Source organism: Diorhabda carinulata, chromosome 6 (assembly GCF_026250575.1).
Source record: "Diorhabda carinulata isolate Delta chromosome 6, icDioCari1.1, whole genome shotgun sequence".
Lineage (NCBI taxonomy): Eukaryota > Metazoa > Arthropoda > Insecta > Coleoptera > Chrysomelidae > Diorhabda > Diorhabda carinulata.
Window position 1 is genome coordinate 27,270,238 of NC_079465.1, and position 18,977 is coordinate 27,289,214.

An 18,977-nucleotide genomic window follows, 5' to 3' on the forward strand; every position below is an offset into this window, starting at 1 on the left:
TTTCGTAATCAAATTCTACATGATGTATTGGATATGCACAAGTAAGTAGGATCTGATGCCTTATTATCATATGCTAAAAAGAATTGCAGATTTTGTTTGGGTACTGGTCATGAAGATATAACAAGGTTTGGGAACCTGATCTTCTAGTTCGATTGATTATTCTATACCTAATAGTATGAATTGAATTCATAGTTTGAAAGCATATAATTATTGTTATATATAACAGATTTCATCTAAACTATTGAATATTCAACTTGACTGAATATTTTTATATGGGGTATAATCTTAGACATATTTCCATTATGTCTTAGTATTCCAACCAATAAGCAAAATCAAATTTAACCAAACTATTCGTTGATCCTAAAAACACATGTTCTGTGATTTATATTACTATATTAAATCCAAATTATCTAGAGTTAAACGTTTTAAACATTTAATTATGACCTACACTAGTTTTTAATTCCATCTTTTTGTCGGATGATTATTAATAAAATCTATTGAAGTTTAAAGAGGTAAAAACAACTTCCATAGTGCACGAAATCACACACACACTCGGCACCTTTCCTCCGCATTACGCATTCCGCTGGACTGATTTGAGGAAGCTTATCCAATTAAATCAGTCCACTATTTTGGACCAACCGAATTATAAAGGAAGGTAAGTCAATTATTCAACTGGTCAATTTCACTAAAGGCTGTTGAACGGCATTTCGCTTGCAAGAAGACAGCATAGTATTATGAATTATCTTCTGAGAACGTACTGCAGTACTCATGGATTAGCTTAGCTGTCTCTACCATGGATACAAGTAAAATCTGTGGTTGAGGTTGAGTAAACTGTAAAACAAGTTATGTCACGAATATCATATAATTTTGAAATTTAGTAATAATCATTTTACTTGCTTGAAATTCATTTTTAAGATAGAATTTCTACAGAAAGTAAACTGTTGACTTCTGTTAACTTGTTTAAAGAGAATGCCCTCAAAGATCTACGTCTCATTGTCCAGAAATGAATAGTTTATGGATGCTTAAATTAAGCAATTGTAAATGCAAGATCTATTTATATAGAATATGGGGAGTTTAAACATGTAAAATTGGTACCTTCTGAGAAATTATGAAAAATATATTCTCAAATCCATTGGAGAAGAAAAGAAAAAACATTATTTTCATATCGTAACAACAGAAATTTTATAATTAATTGAAAAATACAGCAAGTAATCAAATTTGTCGTACTTGAATGTATTCGTAATAAAGTATATTCATATAAATATTTATATTAGATATCTTTGAAAACGTTTTCTGTAACATAAGTCATTAGGTAATTTAGCTTAGTGGCGGACTTGGCATAAGAAGAAAAACAATTCTTCTTAATCCCCATTAAGTGCAAAAAAACCGCAAAAATATCGATTTGCTTGAATGGAAAATACAATATAAAATCAAGTACTATACTACTGATCATGCATCTGCTTCGTACTGCTTCAAATTATAATCACAAAATTCATAACGCGATGCACATTCTATTAAATTGACAATATACCACAGAACTAAGAATATTAGTTCATAAGACAGATAGATGCACTGCACACTCTTTTTACACTGCTATTACCCCAAAAACCACAATTAAACGCGCGTCAGTCAGTGTAATTGTGATTGTCGGTGTAGTGGTTGTGTTAAAAGAGTGTTCAGAACAAATATCTCCAACGGAGAAATTCCAATTTAGTAAGGCAGATGACACGACTTTACAGGTTTTCATACTTTTTGAATATAATATTTTTACTTTTCAAAATCAAAACATAAAACCAGAAAACTGATTTCTAAATATTGTGCAGTGAGCTCAACTCTAAATTGCCGATAAATGTATCTTCTTCGTCATCTTGACAAAAGAATTATAATGTCTGATAGAGAAACTTCTTTTTTTGTTTTCTCCCTCCACGTGACAGAATTGAAAGAAATCTCAAATATTAGAGCGTATTAATATTTGAAATCAAGTTAAAATCATGACTTACACGACGTAAATCGGTGCGCATTTTCGGTTTCTTAGTATGTAATGAAATTATTCACATGGTTAGACTTTGACGTCTTTGTTGTATATTCGCACACTACAATTGAAGCAACACCTGTTCATCTACTTCCACAGACAGTTTAGTTTCAAAAGATCTGATGAAGCTGGTTCAATTGTACTACGCATGGACTGTAAGTCAATAATTTGTTCGACGCTAACCATATTCTTAAGGAAGCTTATAAACCTAGAGCTACTTTTCCACTTGTAAATATATGATATATACTGCGTTTTCCGTTGATGTGAGTAGTGAAGATGATCCAACTTCTTTGTCGTTCACTGTAATCGCAAAATATTCACTTAATTTTCATGTATATAAACACCATATACAGCAAAGTTTGATTACTATCTGGTGGTAGATATAACCTCTAAATCGATCGACTTTGTAACTACATATGCTCATGCTCTCAACATTCCCTTCTACGCTCTTCGTTAGTCAGTTTTCTTTTTGGTCAAATTCCGAGCTTCATTCACAAATCCGTAGAGGCGCTCAAAACACAACTGTCTTCAATGGAATGGAGTAGATAGAATAATGAGTAATAAGACGAAGTTCCATAATCTTTTAAGCATCTCAATGGTGAAGAGGAACGTGCTTGGAGGAATGGTATGGACAATTTTGCGACACTTTATAGGTCATATTTTTCTATAAGATCAACTGAAAGAAAACTGTTTTTGATATCTTGCATGAAACGAGGGAAAGTGGGAAAAAACAAATTTTATGATCTAAATTTTGATATCTTTATGTTTCTAAATGTTCTTGAATTTTAGGTCTCTTTTATTGCAAAATTATTAATAAAACTAATTTTGAAACAGAAGAGACTTATAATCAAGAACATTCAGAAACATAAACATATTAAAAGGTCTAAGAAATAAGAAATTAAAGAAATTTTGATATCTGATCAAATATTAACGGTAGAAAAAAATGTTGGCATAAGTTGTATAAAAAAGCTACAAATAAAGTTTTATCAGATTTCCTGTATCAAATCGCATATTAGAGGTATTATAGAAAGTTCAACCCTTTTTTTCAGATGCGGAAAGGTACTACACGTACAATACTCAAAAAATCAACTTTCTGGATTAGTCCAAATTTATATATGGACCGGCTTAGCACCGAATGATATTAATTCATTTCTTTCACATCATTTGAACAATTTTCAAAGATATCCTCTGTCTTAATAACTAATTCTGTATATCTAAGCGATCGAGTTATCGACCTATCACGACTTAACACTTTGAATCATTCGATTCTGATATGTTTGCGATCTTAGTTGATATATTATTAGAATATATTAAAAACGTCAAACAAAACTATCAGAGACAAACTAAAATATGTATTTCCATATATTTTCTTTATAGTTGTGAATAAAATACGATCTTTGTCTAATATGGGTACATATTTATAATTATTAGCAGATATAATTGATTATTTTAGATATGTGAAGGTGAAATTTCTTTGATAAGGTCCATAATCTTTATTTTTTTGTACTTCTACTGAATAAATAAAAGCAGATCGAAACTATTCAATATACTCATTCCACATTTCTTTCAAGAGTAATAAAATGCTTTCACAATCTTTTGTATAGGATTTTATGCGACTTAATCCGTTTTTATTACGAATATGATGAAAAAAGAACTAACTACATATTCTGGTGTGAAAAATATTTTGCATTCAAAAAAAGTTACAGCTGTTGGGAAACGAACAACGGAAATCTATTTTTTCCATATTTCATGAACTGTTCTTATAGAAACTACTATGTCTGAAGAGCTTTTAAACATTTTGGGAAGATTATGAGCCTCTAAAAAGCATCAAACTTTTCTATGCGATACAAATATTCAGTATTATGACTTCATCGGTTTCATACATCATTTTTGACTACTTCTGAGAGACAGTTTTCATCGAAATGCAACCTGTTTTTCATTAAGTATTCATTTGATTAGATTGAAGTTCAAAACGACCTCCACTCTTCTGATTATACATTTGGCGCTGTTCCAAGAAGAAAAAGAGAATTATTTCGGAATATTATTGTCTTCTGAATAAATCATTTTGTTCTATGGATGCGTCAAATGTTATAAGTGAATTATTTTAACAGAATTCACGTTCTCTTTCTTACAACCAAATAATCAGTAGGCTTCTGCTATGAAACTCTTTTAAGCACGGATTCTCTTCAATACATATATGTACGTTATGAAGGGGCATAGCTTCAAACGTAATGAAAAAAAAATGATATTTCCGTTGTTTTATGTTAAAAAACAATAGCAAATCCCCTTATTTTAGAAAAATCTTCATCTAGTAAATGCTAATTTACTGTTAATTGATGAGAATGAAAATAAAGTTTCTTAAATTTTGACTAAACGAACATCTTGAGCTTGTACCAAGGTTTTTAATATCAGAAAACTTTAGCAAAAGGCGATCAATGGAAGTGAATCGTTTTCTGCCTGCTACACTGCATTACGCTTCGCAGCTGCTGCACTTTGCACTTCATTAATTAATGATTACCAATTTACAAAAAAATATTTGAAAACCTGTTTTAGCCTCATCAAACTAACCCGTTATCAAATACATATCTACGATTTCTGCATATGTGTCAACAAAAATCTTAATCACTTAATAATTCAGAAATTCCCAAAAATACAAGCTTCAATTGGAATTATGTAGTTTTTGAGGTATCTGTTAGATAAATATTCGTTGAGACCAGAATTGTTGAGCACTCAACTAGAGAATTTCATAAGCTTAATAGAAAAGAAGCCAAATCTTGATAAGAACTAGGTTTTTAAAGAAGTAACAACAGCCAAAATGAACAAATGTTTGAGAATTCAAAATTAATTTTGAAGCAAAGGAAAGTTTGGGAGGTTTTATGGCTTCAAAACCCCTCTAAATATCTTTGGGCTGTACCGTATCGGGGGATTTAAATAATTTTTTTTTTTCGGAAAGAATGCAATGCTATTCATGTTCATAACAAAATGTTGAATATAAAATATTGAAGAAAATTCGTTTCTATTTTGTTCTTCTGAAGAGCTATAACTTTTTTTGTGTGCCCTTTTGCATTAAGCTATGTTCAATCTAGTTATTTTATTATGTGGTTCAATGTATGGTGATCTCATAGCCTATGGGATAATGAATAATAAATATAAAAAGAATATTATAGAAAATATGGAAGTGATAATATGGAATAAATAGTTATTTGTGCAAACGAAAAGAAAGCAGAATTTTTCATAACAAGCCCAAAAGAATACGAGTTACAACAAATAGTTTTTCACACAATAGTTTTTCTACTTCTGGCAATTTTTTATAAAATTCTACTATTAAAATGAACCCTGATTATAACAATCATCGATGTGAACAATAAAATTAATTACGAAGACACCAGAGAATATTTCCGATAATGATATGATTCCCAATCAATGTCATATTTGAGCGTTTGAGATTCTTAGTGACTGGAATGAAATTATTGACATCCTTTCACTACTTACCTAATTGTTTCACTAATAGTGATAAAAATTACTGTAGTATGGATGATGAAGAAAGTTTGAGTTGAAATCTTTTATATCAAATCGAATCATTAATATCTGCGAATTATAAGCTTATCAAAAGAAATGTACCCAGATTAAACGTAAGTCAATTCTTCAACTATTTTGAAAGCATAATTCTTTTTGCTAATTATCTAAAAAGATCGATGCTTTGGCTCTTTTCCAGCAATAATCTTTTAAACATTGGAAACTAAAATCACTTCTTGCCTACAATTTGAAAAATAAATGATATATTTCATTAAATCGTTATCGTTATGAATATGAATAATGACATTAACTTTTTTCCATATTGAACGTTAATTCACTATCTTAGTTCAGTTTCCAGTATGTCAATAATCAGAGGATTTCCTTACATACCAGACTTTTTTTACTTTTATGGAAGTTTTTTATGAACTAGATTCTCAATTTATATTCTTATCGCTTTCTCTTGGTTGTTTATTGTAGCTCTTGGAAAATAATGTAAAGTAATGAAACTCAAAGCAAAAGTGAAAAACACTTTTTTGATGATAACTCAAAACTTCATGATATATGGAAATATTCAGTGTATATTCACATTTATATGAAAGACATTTGACAATATAACTTTGAGTGAAAATCATAAAAACTGTTGGAGATATCGAAAAAAATGATGATTAGATAAAAATTCTTGGGATCTCACTAAGTGTTGAAAATTAATAAAAGAAGTTCTATCGATTTTAAACTATCTAAAATTGAAGATTTTTCAATTCCAGTTTTGGAAAATACTGTCCAAAAGAGCACAAATATTCGGTATATTTTTGAAAATTAACAAATCTCGTTTCCAATAGAATACAAAAGTTGTAAGGGATCCCATTCAGCACCACAACTAAGTGCTTTATAAACTGTGTCTAGTGTAATCAATCATATTCGAAAAAATAGGAACTATCAGAAATCTTGATAAAAAGTAAAACAACCATAAATAGTTGGAAAATATCCATTTCAATATTATGACAATTTGAGTGTAATAAAAGGTCGAAGGGCCATGAATTTGTGGGAAAAAATTGATCTCACATTCTCAATCGCTATTTATTTTGAAGAAAAAGAAGCCAGTACCTCATAAGTTCACATTAGATTTCGTTACTGCAAATTCTCATTGAATCACTCTATTATAGTATTTTTAAAGCAATACGATTGCCAATCTGACCAATATATTGTTGTAGGCTTCACTAGAACCTATAAGATTTCCAATTTTAGATAAAAGAAAAGGTTTTATAATATTTCACCTTCTAAATCGTAAGATAAACGTCGACAGATTTTCAAAATTGTGGTAAAAATGTAAAATAGCAAGAAAATATTCTAAAGTTTTTAATTTTACGCAGTATAAATATATTAAATTACCGTTTGGGTACAAAATAGAGATGAAGCCTTAGATAGTCTCAAAAATGATCTTGACGTTTCAGGAGATAACTTTCTCGTCATTGCAAATACCGAACATGGTAAATAAGAGTATGTGTATTTTTTCAACATTATTTTCATATGAGCAATTTTTATCATACTGTTTAGGACAGTTGGAGATAGAGAAAAATAAAACAATAGGGAAAGAGGACATACATGCTTTACTGAGGGTTCATCTACAATATCGACATGTGGGGCTTGTAGAGATTGACATATCATAGGATTTCAATCATTACTTCATGATTCCCTTCAAAATAAAGAAATATATGAACGCTGTGGGAGCGTACAGTTTTACTTAAAGTTTGGGATTCTTCCCTTTCATCGTGTTATACTCAAATGATTATATTATTAAAATACATACTTTCCAACAAATGATCAACACAACCTCACTTTTATCTAGCGAGCTGAAGTTTTTTGGAGATAAATTTTCACATAGTTTCTTCTTTATAATGAATTTTATAGAATCCTTCATTGGTCTCTCCTTCCATTGATCAAACTATGAAAAATGTGGAGATATCATACAATGTGCTGAAATAGGATTCAATAATTTATTATATAGTAATTATAATTTGCCTTGCGCATTTTTTTGCCATTGGTAAGCTGTTGTTCTCAAGTGAAACACAAAATTTGTAATTCTTTCTCATAAAATCTTTTGAAATTCGCATAATTTTCTATTCCTCCTATTAATTAAAGGTGTATTTCCAGTCATTATATATCAAATATCAGAAGCTCGTCTTCATCATACAGTGTGAGAAAACCAAATGGAATCTTGTACATATTTATTGGAAATAAAATATAGGTACATTATAAACTGACTGGATTCAATAGGAAAACTTTTTTCGAATGACAGTTATACCCATAAATAGCAAATAAAGATTATTAAGTATATTAAGCAAAAAATATTTATTATAATTAATTTGGCCTTCCACACTTTATACTCATTTTTAAACACTGAATACTGAACTTTTTCTGAAAACCATTTCTGTATATAATAATGAGAGAAAAAAGAATATAACTGAACCTATAGATTTTGAATTTTGGTTAAAGAATTGACCTAAAGATTTGAGTGATACCAATTCAATATTGCACAATATCCCTACACACCCTATCTAACAATTACCTATAAAAATAAATCAATTTCAGTACCAGTACTGAATATATACAATGTGTCCAGAAAATCTCCTATCAAACTATAGCTATAAGATGTGATTTTATATCCAGGTAGTGGATTGCTAGTGCCTTTTTTTGAGCATATTAAAAAAAGCGATTCCTTGGCAAACTTCAAAATTGATAAATTTTATTAATCTACAATGATATCTTGATACAGCGAGGTAAACATTGGTTAATAAAAAACGTTTGTCCAATGACACGACAATACTTATGGTTACTGTACGATAGCTGTCTTTTTATTTTAATTTTTCTGCTTCATGCTGTTCAATATTATCAATTTATAATTTTGAGTTATGAAATGATATTGTCATGAAGTAAAGAAAAATCTTTGGTTTTATGTTGATGATGATAATAATAGAATAGAATTAAATAAGTGAATATTTTGTCGAAAACAGAACATAATAATAATTTAAAGCATACAAACATATTTTTTCATCTTATAGTATTCGAATTTTTGGAAAATGAATCACTGCATATGTATACAATATATCAAGTTTTAAGTTTGTAGGTAGCGCATTTTCTAAGAATGTTTTGAAGAGGTGATTCTATAACATTGATCATCAAAAGGCGTATTATATGGTTGAAATGACATAAAATCATATCTAGTTTGAGTACAGCATTTCCTGAACACACTGTATTATTGCATATATTACAGACTAGAGCTTCTATAAAAATATGAAGACATATAAAAAACGTCTTACTAAAATTATAGCGATAAATAACAGAATTAAAGTTTCTTCAATTTCTTATTCATTAGACCTTTTGATATGTTTCTAAATCGTCTTGATTGTAGATATCTTCTTATTTGAAATTTGTTTATTCTAAAGATATATTCTAAATATAAATATGCAAATTGTCAGTGTCTATATCATATTTTGATAAAGACCGCAAAGAATCGAAACGTCAAATTTTTACCTGTCTCTTTATTAATTCAAATCAGGAGAGATCTAAATCAAGACGACTTAAAAATATAAATTTGAAATTTTCGATATTTCATTTTCGACCTGGACCTCCCAAATATTCAAATATTTGAGCTGATTGGCCTCACTCAAAGCTTTTTCCACCTACTGGATATAATGATTTATCTAATCTACAAAATATATACAACAAGAGGAACAATTTGGTATGGTATATACATAAAATGAAAAAACACTTAGAATCCGAATGTACACTTATACACACACATACACACACCTGTTTTTAAAATCCTTGTTTAAAAGGGTTACCTCCAGTGGATTGAACTTGAGGTCTGAATGGATTAGCCACTTCAGGTTGTTGCGGCAGCACACGACCCTGCGGACGAGGAGGTGGCTGCTGCTGGAATGGAGTTTCTTGATAAGGCGGTTCTTGATATGTATTTTGGTAATTTTGCGAGTAGTTTTGTTGTTGGTACCCCTGTTGATAATTAGCGCTCAAATCTGTTTCTTGTTGTTGGTATTCCAAATGATTTTGTATTTCACTTGAAATGGGTTTTTGGTCGTGCATCGTATAAGTTTGATATTCTTTATTTGGAGGATCTTGCATTAGAACGTTGGCTTCGTTCTCGAACGGTTTGAAGTCGTAGATATGTTTGAGGTACATCAGTACCGGCGCATAAAGTAAATTACTGAAAGCTATAAGTACATTAAGTGCTGTGAAACCTATTGCCTCTACGACACCGCCGGCAATAATAGGTCCAACGGCGTATGCTAGCGAGTAAGAAATGTCTGCGATTGCATAAACACTTCCGTATACTGAAACGTAACGGACATCCACCAGGTATCCGAGGGTAGGAAGAAGAGCTGTATCTATTAAAGCGATACCGAAACATATGGTACAAATGGGGACCATAAGGAAAATGTAGGAATTTGCAAAGGGAATTATGAAACACGATAGTCCTTCTAAGGCCAAGCCTCCCGCTGCCATAATCCACTGGTATTGCGGATATTTTTTTGCCATTTTTACTGTAATAATAACCCCAAAGACATGTGGGAAAAACGCTGGTAGCCATATTATTCCGGTTTTCCAGCTTTCCGTTGTTAAATTGTCCTCCATCCAAAGGGTGATTGTTGGTTCCAAGAAGGCTAAAGCTACATTGGACATCATAAGAGCCCCCGCACAAACTGCAATATACTTGTCCATAAACAGTCTCCAAATAGGCACGCCTGGCGGTTTGGCCATTTGGCATTCTTTTATTTGGGCTTTGATAGGTTTCATAACCAGCAGTAGCATGAAACCGTCTATCAGTGAAACGAACGCCAAAATTAGAAAAGGCACCTCTTTGCCTGCGAACTGATAAAGGGCTCCGCCGAACGGTGGTGCTACGAGACAACCAAAACTGATGAACGCCAGGGCGATCCCGAGAGCTTGTGAACGTTCGTTTTCTTCCGTAAATCGATCTGCGATCATGGCGAGTCCGGAGGTGTCTGCGAACGCCGATCCCACTCCCTGTAGGCTTCGGGCGAAGAAGAGGAGGCCGTAACTCCGGCCACAAGCGAACACTGCTGTCGAGAGGAACATTATGGTCAATCCTATCATCATGGGAATGTCGTAACCGATGCGGTCGATTATCGCTCCGGAGAATGGGTTTACCATGAGCTGGACTATTGCTTTGGATGCGAATAGGATGCCGGTAGCCTGATCCTGGCCATGGTGGTCGTGCTTCATGGGTGTACCTGGTGGAAGCGACTCGTTTCCCGGAACCGTGAAATCTTCGTAGGCTCCAATATACCGTAGATAATCTGGGATTATAGGGACTATTACCATGTATAACATATTATCTAGTAACAAAGCTATAGACACTATAATCAACACTAGTTTTCTTTGGGTCCGGGGCTCTTGGAGTTTCGCCCATACGACTGCTTTCAGTTCGGCAAACTCCATATTGATGAATGGGATTCTTCTCGCCATATTGGAGAGTTCTCAACGGTGGGTGGTGGTTTTACTTGGGATGGAAGCTACTTGTCTGGTGTCCGTGAGGGAAAGCGCAGTGCCATCCGGGTTAACCTGGACAGAAGAAGTTTATTAATATTTTTTTGTCCGATTGGGTGGGGAGGCACTGCGCTTAACCCCCCACACCCCACATTATGTTATATTATAGCCAGCATGCAACCATTTCACAAAGAATTTTCACTGAATTCAATGAACTCTTGTATATAATTCGAAACATAATATGAGAATTTTTTTACCCTCAAGTTTTTCATTGGTATAAGAGTTTTTTTGGTAACCAGAATTACAAAGGGGTAAATAAGTTATTTGAATCTGTTATTTTGGAACTCAACATGAATTTATCATTAAATATGCTTCTAAGCGTATCGACATTTTATTTTTAAGTATTGGACTTGTTCCATTAACTGTAAAAAAGTCTAGTGGGCTTATGTTCGGAGACCTAGCGGATCGAACAAATTTCAAAAATCTCTCAATTTACTCGTATTCGAGATATTATGACATGGCGCTCCATCAAATTAGTGTTTTCCTATGATAAATTATTAGGAAATTTGGGAATTGATAATTTTATGTTACATTCAGCACGATATTTCGAAAAAAATGCTCCGCATATTCATTCGTTGGAAAATATATGACAAAATATATTAAAAAGTGATGTAAATGAACAAATTCTCATAATTAGAGTTGTCGACACAGTTACAGCTATGTTTTCTAGAACACTGGCGAATGCTGATACGTCGAATTTTCGAGAAAACGTCATTATATAAATACGTGAAGATTGGAGAGTTGAGTTAAGTATTCCAACTAATGATTAACGACAATTCGAATCGTGATAAGTAATAGTTAGTGAATAGTAAATTCAAATCATAAATTAGTTGTCTAATAATGTAATGTGGTGAGATTTATGCTTCCCATTTAGAGTAATTGCACCAAATCATATTTAAAGAATTGTCGAAATCAGCTGATACCCATCTAAAAATGGCCGCCGTGGGGTAAACAAATGCTTCCGCCGTAAGTTTTTGTGTGGTTTATGGACTTATTTGTTGAATTTTAGATCTGATTGCGTATTTCGAGTTTTATTGCAAAAAGGATTCTTAAAAAGCTGCTACTTAGAGAAGTGCGAAATTTCCTTCTGTAAACGTAGTGTCGTGGGGTTTTTAAACATACTTAGTTCAGTGTTGTGTTCAGTGAAGGTTAGCGATAAATATAGTCTGAAAAGCAATATATTGGCAACTTGTGGAAAATAAGCAGGATTCCGGGTTCCTAAGCCTTTAAGTTTGTCCTTCCACTTTCCTTGCCACTGGGTTATCACCTTGCAATCTTAAAAAGTAGTCACTAGCGTTCGATAAACTTGAACGTAATAATGGAAATTAATGATTAAAAATATGAGAAAAAATTACAAAACAACACTCACTACCGGGAAAACTAAGAGAAGCTAATATTGTTACATACATTGATTGTTTACTCCACAGCCCGTCATTTTGAAGTAAATCAGCTATTTTCTTAGATTGCCTTATTAATATGTTGTATAATGTTGACAATTGGATGAAATAATATTATCAGATCTTCTTGCAAAAAGTCACATCATTTTTTAATCATAATACATTATTTTGGAGCCAGCAAGTAGAGCCACACTGCTATAGCGATGGCATTTCTTTCTATGAGCATTAATTCATTTATTTTGTGCATTTTGTTCATTTATATCTTGAGTTCTGATCATTTCGCGTAAATTGATAATTACCACCATGAGTACGAGTGTTCTTGAGGAAGTTGAAATGCTTAGCAGTACTTTTCTTGATAAATTGAAGCCTCAAGCGCATCATAAAATGTCTACCTATATAATCAAAGTGAAAATATAATGCCATAGAGAAGAATTTTATGAAATAGTAGTCAACGCAAGAACTTTTTTTTCTGAAAATATGTTGACCTGTTCACTTCTCTAAAGGACTTCTACTTGATGCTAAAAAGTATCATGGAGATTCACTATAACATCCAGATGGAACTATATGAAACTTTAAACATTCCTAAAGCACGAGACCAAAGGCTAAAAAGCAAAGAATTTGATACCACAAGAGCTGAATAAATTTTTGAAAGGACTATGAGTGTCGTATAAAATGAATGTTGTATCAAAATTTTGCACAGATTATATTATTCAAGAGTTTGATTGGGAAACTGCTGCACGAATAAGTTAAGACCCATGAAAATTGAAGATAAAATTAGAGAACGGAGCTCTAATAGTTGAATTTTATGAAAATTTTAGAAATTTCACACTAAAAATCCCTCATGCTACATTAAAATGTCCATTTTCCATTTACCACAATGATAAATACATAAAGTGGGGAGAAAATAAGTTGATTGCTACGGGAAAACAACCTGGTATGTTTCTGATACTTAAAACGAAGCTGCTGACTCCATAGCTATGAAAAAAAAAAATAAGATGAGAATCGACGGTAGTTGCCGATGGTTACATCGACGCCAGCATAAATAACAAATCAAAACGAGGAAAAAAATTAAGAAACTAATTTTCAACAGTCACTTTATCATACAAAGTGATGATAATATACACTGCCACAGACAGTACTAGTAATTTTCAATAACTGTAGCAAAATAATTATGAATTAAAATTATCAAAACGAAAAAAATTAATGATAGACTTTGTTTTTTTTAACAGCAAATATAGTTGTAGATAAAGTATAGTCATCCATTCGCGAGTAATGGCTCTCACTCGCTCATTGCAGGATATATTATTTTATATATATTTTTAAGATTCAACACTTATTTATATATGGCCAATCAAGACTGAAAAATGCTACAGACTGCCAAATATGTATTAGCATATAAATTACGTCGTTTAACTATACGTAGTAAAAGAAGACATCTGTATATTACAGTTAGTTCTACTGTGAAGTTTTAACGTGTTATACATAATGCTCATAAAACAAGCCAAACACAAGCCAATAGTGCGACAATATTTTTGCAAAGTAGTACTAAGTCTTCGTGAACATAAATCTGTGTTCACTCTCTCAACAAAAATTAGTAGAAAGAATTCAGTGCATCGTTTTATAACTATAAATGGAAGTTGGTTCTACCACAATGATCCTGAGTCGAAACAAGAGGTTACTAAATGATGAGAATCCTATATATCGAGCTCAAATCAAGTTAGAACTCAGAAATGGAAAAATTTTGTTTGTATCATTTTTTCTTACGAATTTCAGGACGAATTTCGCTTGTTATAATAGCAAAACAATAAACATCATAAGTATTCATGAAGCTTAAGGCTGGAGCCTCTTATTAAAGACCATCAAATGTTGTGGAAAAAACCTTAGGTGGAAAGTGTATTTTCAAAATCATATTACATCTCAATTTATAATATTCAGTCAGCTTTTTCTAATGAGGCCAGAATATTGAGGAGATCTGTAGTTACTCAAAAAGTTTTCAGTAACTTTGACAAACGCCATCCAAGCTCTTCTTTTTTCATTTAAGGTGGTAATGAGTACCAGATACTCAATTGATTTTTCAACGAAAATTCAAAAGAGGAAATTATTGTTTTAGAAATTTTAAACCAGCTCCATCTTTGTCCATGGCTTTTACAAAATTTTGAGCATTGCAGCTTTTAGAATTGAGGAATCAATGAGAAGTCTCAATTCCTCCGATCTATAATCATTACCCAATTTCAAAATAAAGCCCTCAATGTCATTACAGTACACCAAGTCGTTCTCGCTAGAAAACAAATCAACATAAGAACTGTGACGCTTACGGTGCAAAAATGCGGTGCTTGCGGACTATCAGGAGATGTTTTAAGTCTTGTTTGAATTTCTTCATTTTCAGAGCTGTTTGAACTTTCTCCAACACCATAAACTAGAGAAAGCATCCGGAATGAGGGATTGTTTTTGTTACAAAAGACAACTTCGAGTATTTTAACGTATGCTTCTATTTCCTCGAAAAGCTTTTGATATTGATTAAGTGAAAATAACAGTCGAATGGAGCGATACCACAAATTATTCAAAAGGCTTTGCTAAATATTTTCAATTGAAACAACCAGTCAAGCTTCTGCGACATGAGATACAGCAGATGTGTGACAGCCAATATTTATCCTGATTGCGAATATCCAGGCTGAAATATGCACGATAGTTCTTACTGCTCACTTATTTAGAGAAAAAAAAATGTTGAAACGATTTTAGACGTGATGACACAAACTGATAACTTTCTGTTGAATTTTGAGGCGCTACCAATAAAATTCAGAACAGACTTGGTTTGAGTAACTTGTTTGGTGCCTTCTAGTATTAATTATAATTTTCTATTCACTATCAAAAGAACTGATTCACCTTTAAGCCAATTCAAATAACCATCGCGTGAATCAGTGAATTGGAGTACGAATTGTTGTAACATCTATCATATTTAACAGAATTGGCTATCTATGATTTGTTTCCAGATCTCGAAAAATTCATGAATGGAAAACGAATCCCTTTGAACCAAGAGGTAACAGCAAAACTTACTCAACAACCAGGTATCATATTCCAATACTCATCTTCATTATTAGTTAATTAACAAGAAATTATAATTGATGGGAAAAAAGTGAAATTTTGTTCAAATAATTGTTTAGTAAATTGATTGAGAATATAGCACACAGAACGTACCCTAAGAAGAAATGCGACCTTAGTTGCCAGTGCCCTTAATGGTAGGAGGCCGAACTAATCTATTTTCGCGGTTCATTTAAATTTACAACGTTTACATCCTGTTCCGATTTCGTAGTTTCCTGAATTCAAGGAGAAAACATCTTAGAATTGGGATACGATCATTTACAAAATAATATTTACATACAAATCATCTGAATCAAGGAAAATTAGTGACAAAATACAGATTTTTCTAACAAAAAAAGTGTAATATGTGAATAAATACTAACCAGAAATAAAACAGTGATTCAGTTGAATAGATTGCACATCATTACAACAATAATTTTGGGAATTAACAAAAAATATATTGCTATGAGTACAAGTGACCCAAAGAACTTGAATGTTTCTTCATTATCACATTATCATAGATGAAGTAAAAGTTTTATCCTGTATAGTCCATGGTTTTGCTGTATGAATATTTCTGGGCTAAAATTAATGAATTATCTCGTTACATTATTCAAACTTTTTTCTATACAATCAAATGTTCCAATTTCACACATCTTCTTCAATATCTTTAATTGCTCTTTGTGATTCTTTGGACCGTTTTCCATTTTAATATTTTGTCTATTGTATTTCGATGAACTTGATACGTAACTATTTCCCTAGTTGTTAAATTGTTCTTACTAGTTCCGTTTACAGTCAAAAAACCCGAAGAATAAATACTAAATACATGGAAATATTACTGTATAGGTCAATTCCAATCCAGTTCTTTGAATGAAAATACAGATTTACAAGATACGGACGAAGAGAATAAGGACATTACGATGAGAAAAAAAAAACAATCAATTACTAACAGAGAAAGAACAAATACTAAATACATGGAGAGACTACTCTGTAGGTCAATTCTAGTCCAGTTCTTTAAATGAGAATACAGATTTATAAGATATGGAGGAAGGGAATGAGGAAAGTACTATAGTGGAGAAGAAATACAAAACATGAAGAGAGGAAAAACTAATTGAGAAAATAGTGAAGCAGTTAAATTGATCAGGAGGTTGAAATAGATAATTACCTTCAACTTTTTACTCCTTAAACATTTTTTCATATATTTCGTAACGATTTGTCTTGATTTTAATTTTGATAAAGATCAAAGTAGATCAAAACTTCAAGATTTGTTTCTCAAACTCAATTTTAATTTATGTAGACTCGAGATCTAGACAAATTATCATGGAAGATTAATAAATATAAAGTGGGTGTGGAAAATTGTGAAAAAATCTGTTTTTCCATTGATTTTCCATTGATTCCAGAACAAAATTTGAAAATTTTATGAAGCAGGTATTCACCGTGATATTTTTTCTTACAAAAATGGAACCATGATTAAATATTTAATGATAAATAGCCAATTTCACACTCTTATAACTTTGTGTTTGCGCGGAGCCTAAAAAAATCTATTTCCACTTAAATTTCAGAAAAAATTCAATACCTTGCAGAGGTAATACATCTAAACAGGAAAGGCTGTGGTAATTTTTGTCATATATATATTAGTTAAGGTCAGACATGCGCAAAACTATCCATCATTGATTAATTGATTCACCTATTTGAATGATTCCGGTCGTTCTTACTTTGAAATCATTTAACTAATAAACAAAATTTATTTATATTGATTATAAAAAGCAAAATCGAGTAGACCGAATATATATTTGGACTCACCTGTATCTGGTAGGGCGCTGCCGATTCGGGTAGCAAAAAATCCTCGAATATTAGAGGCGACTCGCGATTCACCGAGTAGGCCTAAGGTGCCTCCCGGGCCCGTTAAACCTCCACCGCGGGCCTCCACGGTGACGTTCTCCAGGTGCACACAAAAATGGTCACTGACAGCAACGGTGTCAGACGCGTCACGAAGGGCAGCCTACGCGAGGATGAGGACGCTACCGTTCCGACGTCGACTGCGAGGGGCGGCACCTAGCTACGACGCCGGCAGACAGGCGTCGAAGAATCCGTAGCGATTGGCGCGTCGATTTCGAGTCACCTCCTTTGGGACCAATTGCAATTTCTTTTCAGTTGGTATAATTTATGATTTTTTCATATGTTTGCAATGGGTTTTTGTTGTGGGTCGTTAATGAATGAAGGTCGATTCCGATTGTTGTAAAATTTACAATAACTGGATGGTTGCTTTCGAAACTCCTAATAGGTTACATTTTTAGTATAATAAAAATTCACTCAATAGAGATTTGCGAAGGTATACAAATAGCGTTTTTTTTAATAGCGTTTCTGGATTATGGAAGAGGTAATCAAACACGTTTTGGCTTGTTTTCTCTATTGGATCTCAATTTTTCTGTTTGTTTGTTGGAATTTTCGTGGTTGCATTCATTAATTGGTAACAACAACCATTAGGTGTATAGCTGACACAATATAACTGTATAAACAAAATAAATATCGTCCTTCTAAGTCTCAAAACATCAAATTTCTGTTTTTCTTTCGATTGGAACAATTAATTTAAGCTATATTTATGCTTAAAGCATATAACTCAAAATTCTATCTCCAGAGGTTTTATTGTCAATGAGGTGTATTTGTGAGAAGCAGTAGGTGGTTTTGTTTACTCTCCTATTGTTAACCCAATTGAACTTCATGTGAAATTCATTTCTGATTCAACAAGCTAGATTACCAAGACCCTTACCTGGGCACACTTGTCAACCAGCAATGCGATCCAAAACTCGAAATCAGATCAAGAATTGAACAAGCGCGGAAAACTCTGAACAACATGAGGACACTTCTGGCAAATCGCAGCCTCAGCCTGGAACTCCGGACCAGAATGCTTCGATGTTAAATCTTTCCTGCTCTTCTGTACGGTTGCCAAAGCTGGGCCATGGATGCGATCATAGAAAAAATTGATGCGTTCGAAATGTACGCCTACAGGTGAATGCTGCGGATATCTTGGACGAAACATTAGACAAACATAGAGGCCCTACAGCATTTGGGTAAACATAAAAAACTTCTCACGACAATCAAGGAGAGAAAGTTGCAGTACCTCAATGAGAGGCGAGCGATATGAGATTCTTCGCCTGATAATAGAAGGGAAGATCGAAGAAAAACGGTCTGTTGGACTTAGACAAAATTCATGGCTGAAAGACTGCAAAGAATGAAGCATTATTAGTTGAAGCATGTTGAGTATAGCTCTTCAGATAACCACCAGCATATTGAAGGAACCCTTCTCTTGTCTTAGTTCAAAGAAAGACTGTTATCAGCACTCTACGCAAACAGTGTAGTTATATTAGATA

General features: G+C 32.6%; 1 protein-coding gene across 1 annotated transcript; it reads right to left on the reverse strand.

Annotated features, from left to right (window-relative positions):
- Positions 1-1,924: 1,924 nt before the first annotated feature.
- On the reverse strand, positions 1,925-17,603 carry LOC130894779 (vesicular acetylcholine transporter). The gene is made up of 2 exons (XM_057801762.1): positions 17,410-17,603; positions 1,925-11,149 (listed from the first exon to the last, which is right to left on the reverse strand). The coding sequence occupies exon 2, from the start codon at positions 11,051-11,053 to the stop codon at positions 9,365-9,367; it is 1,689 nt and encodes a 562-aa protein (XP_057657745.1). The 5' UTR covers positions 11,054-11,149; positions 17,410-17,603; the 3' UTR covers positions 1,925-9,364.
- Positions 17,604-18,977: the final 1,374 nt, after the last annotated feature.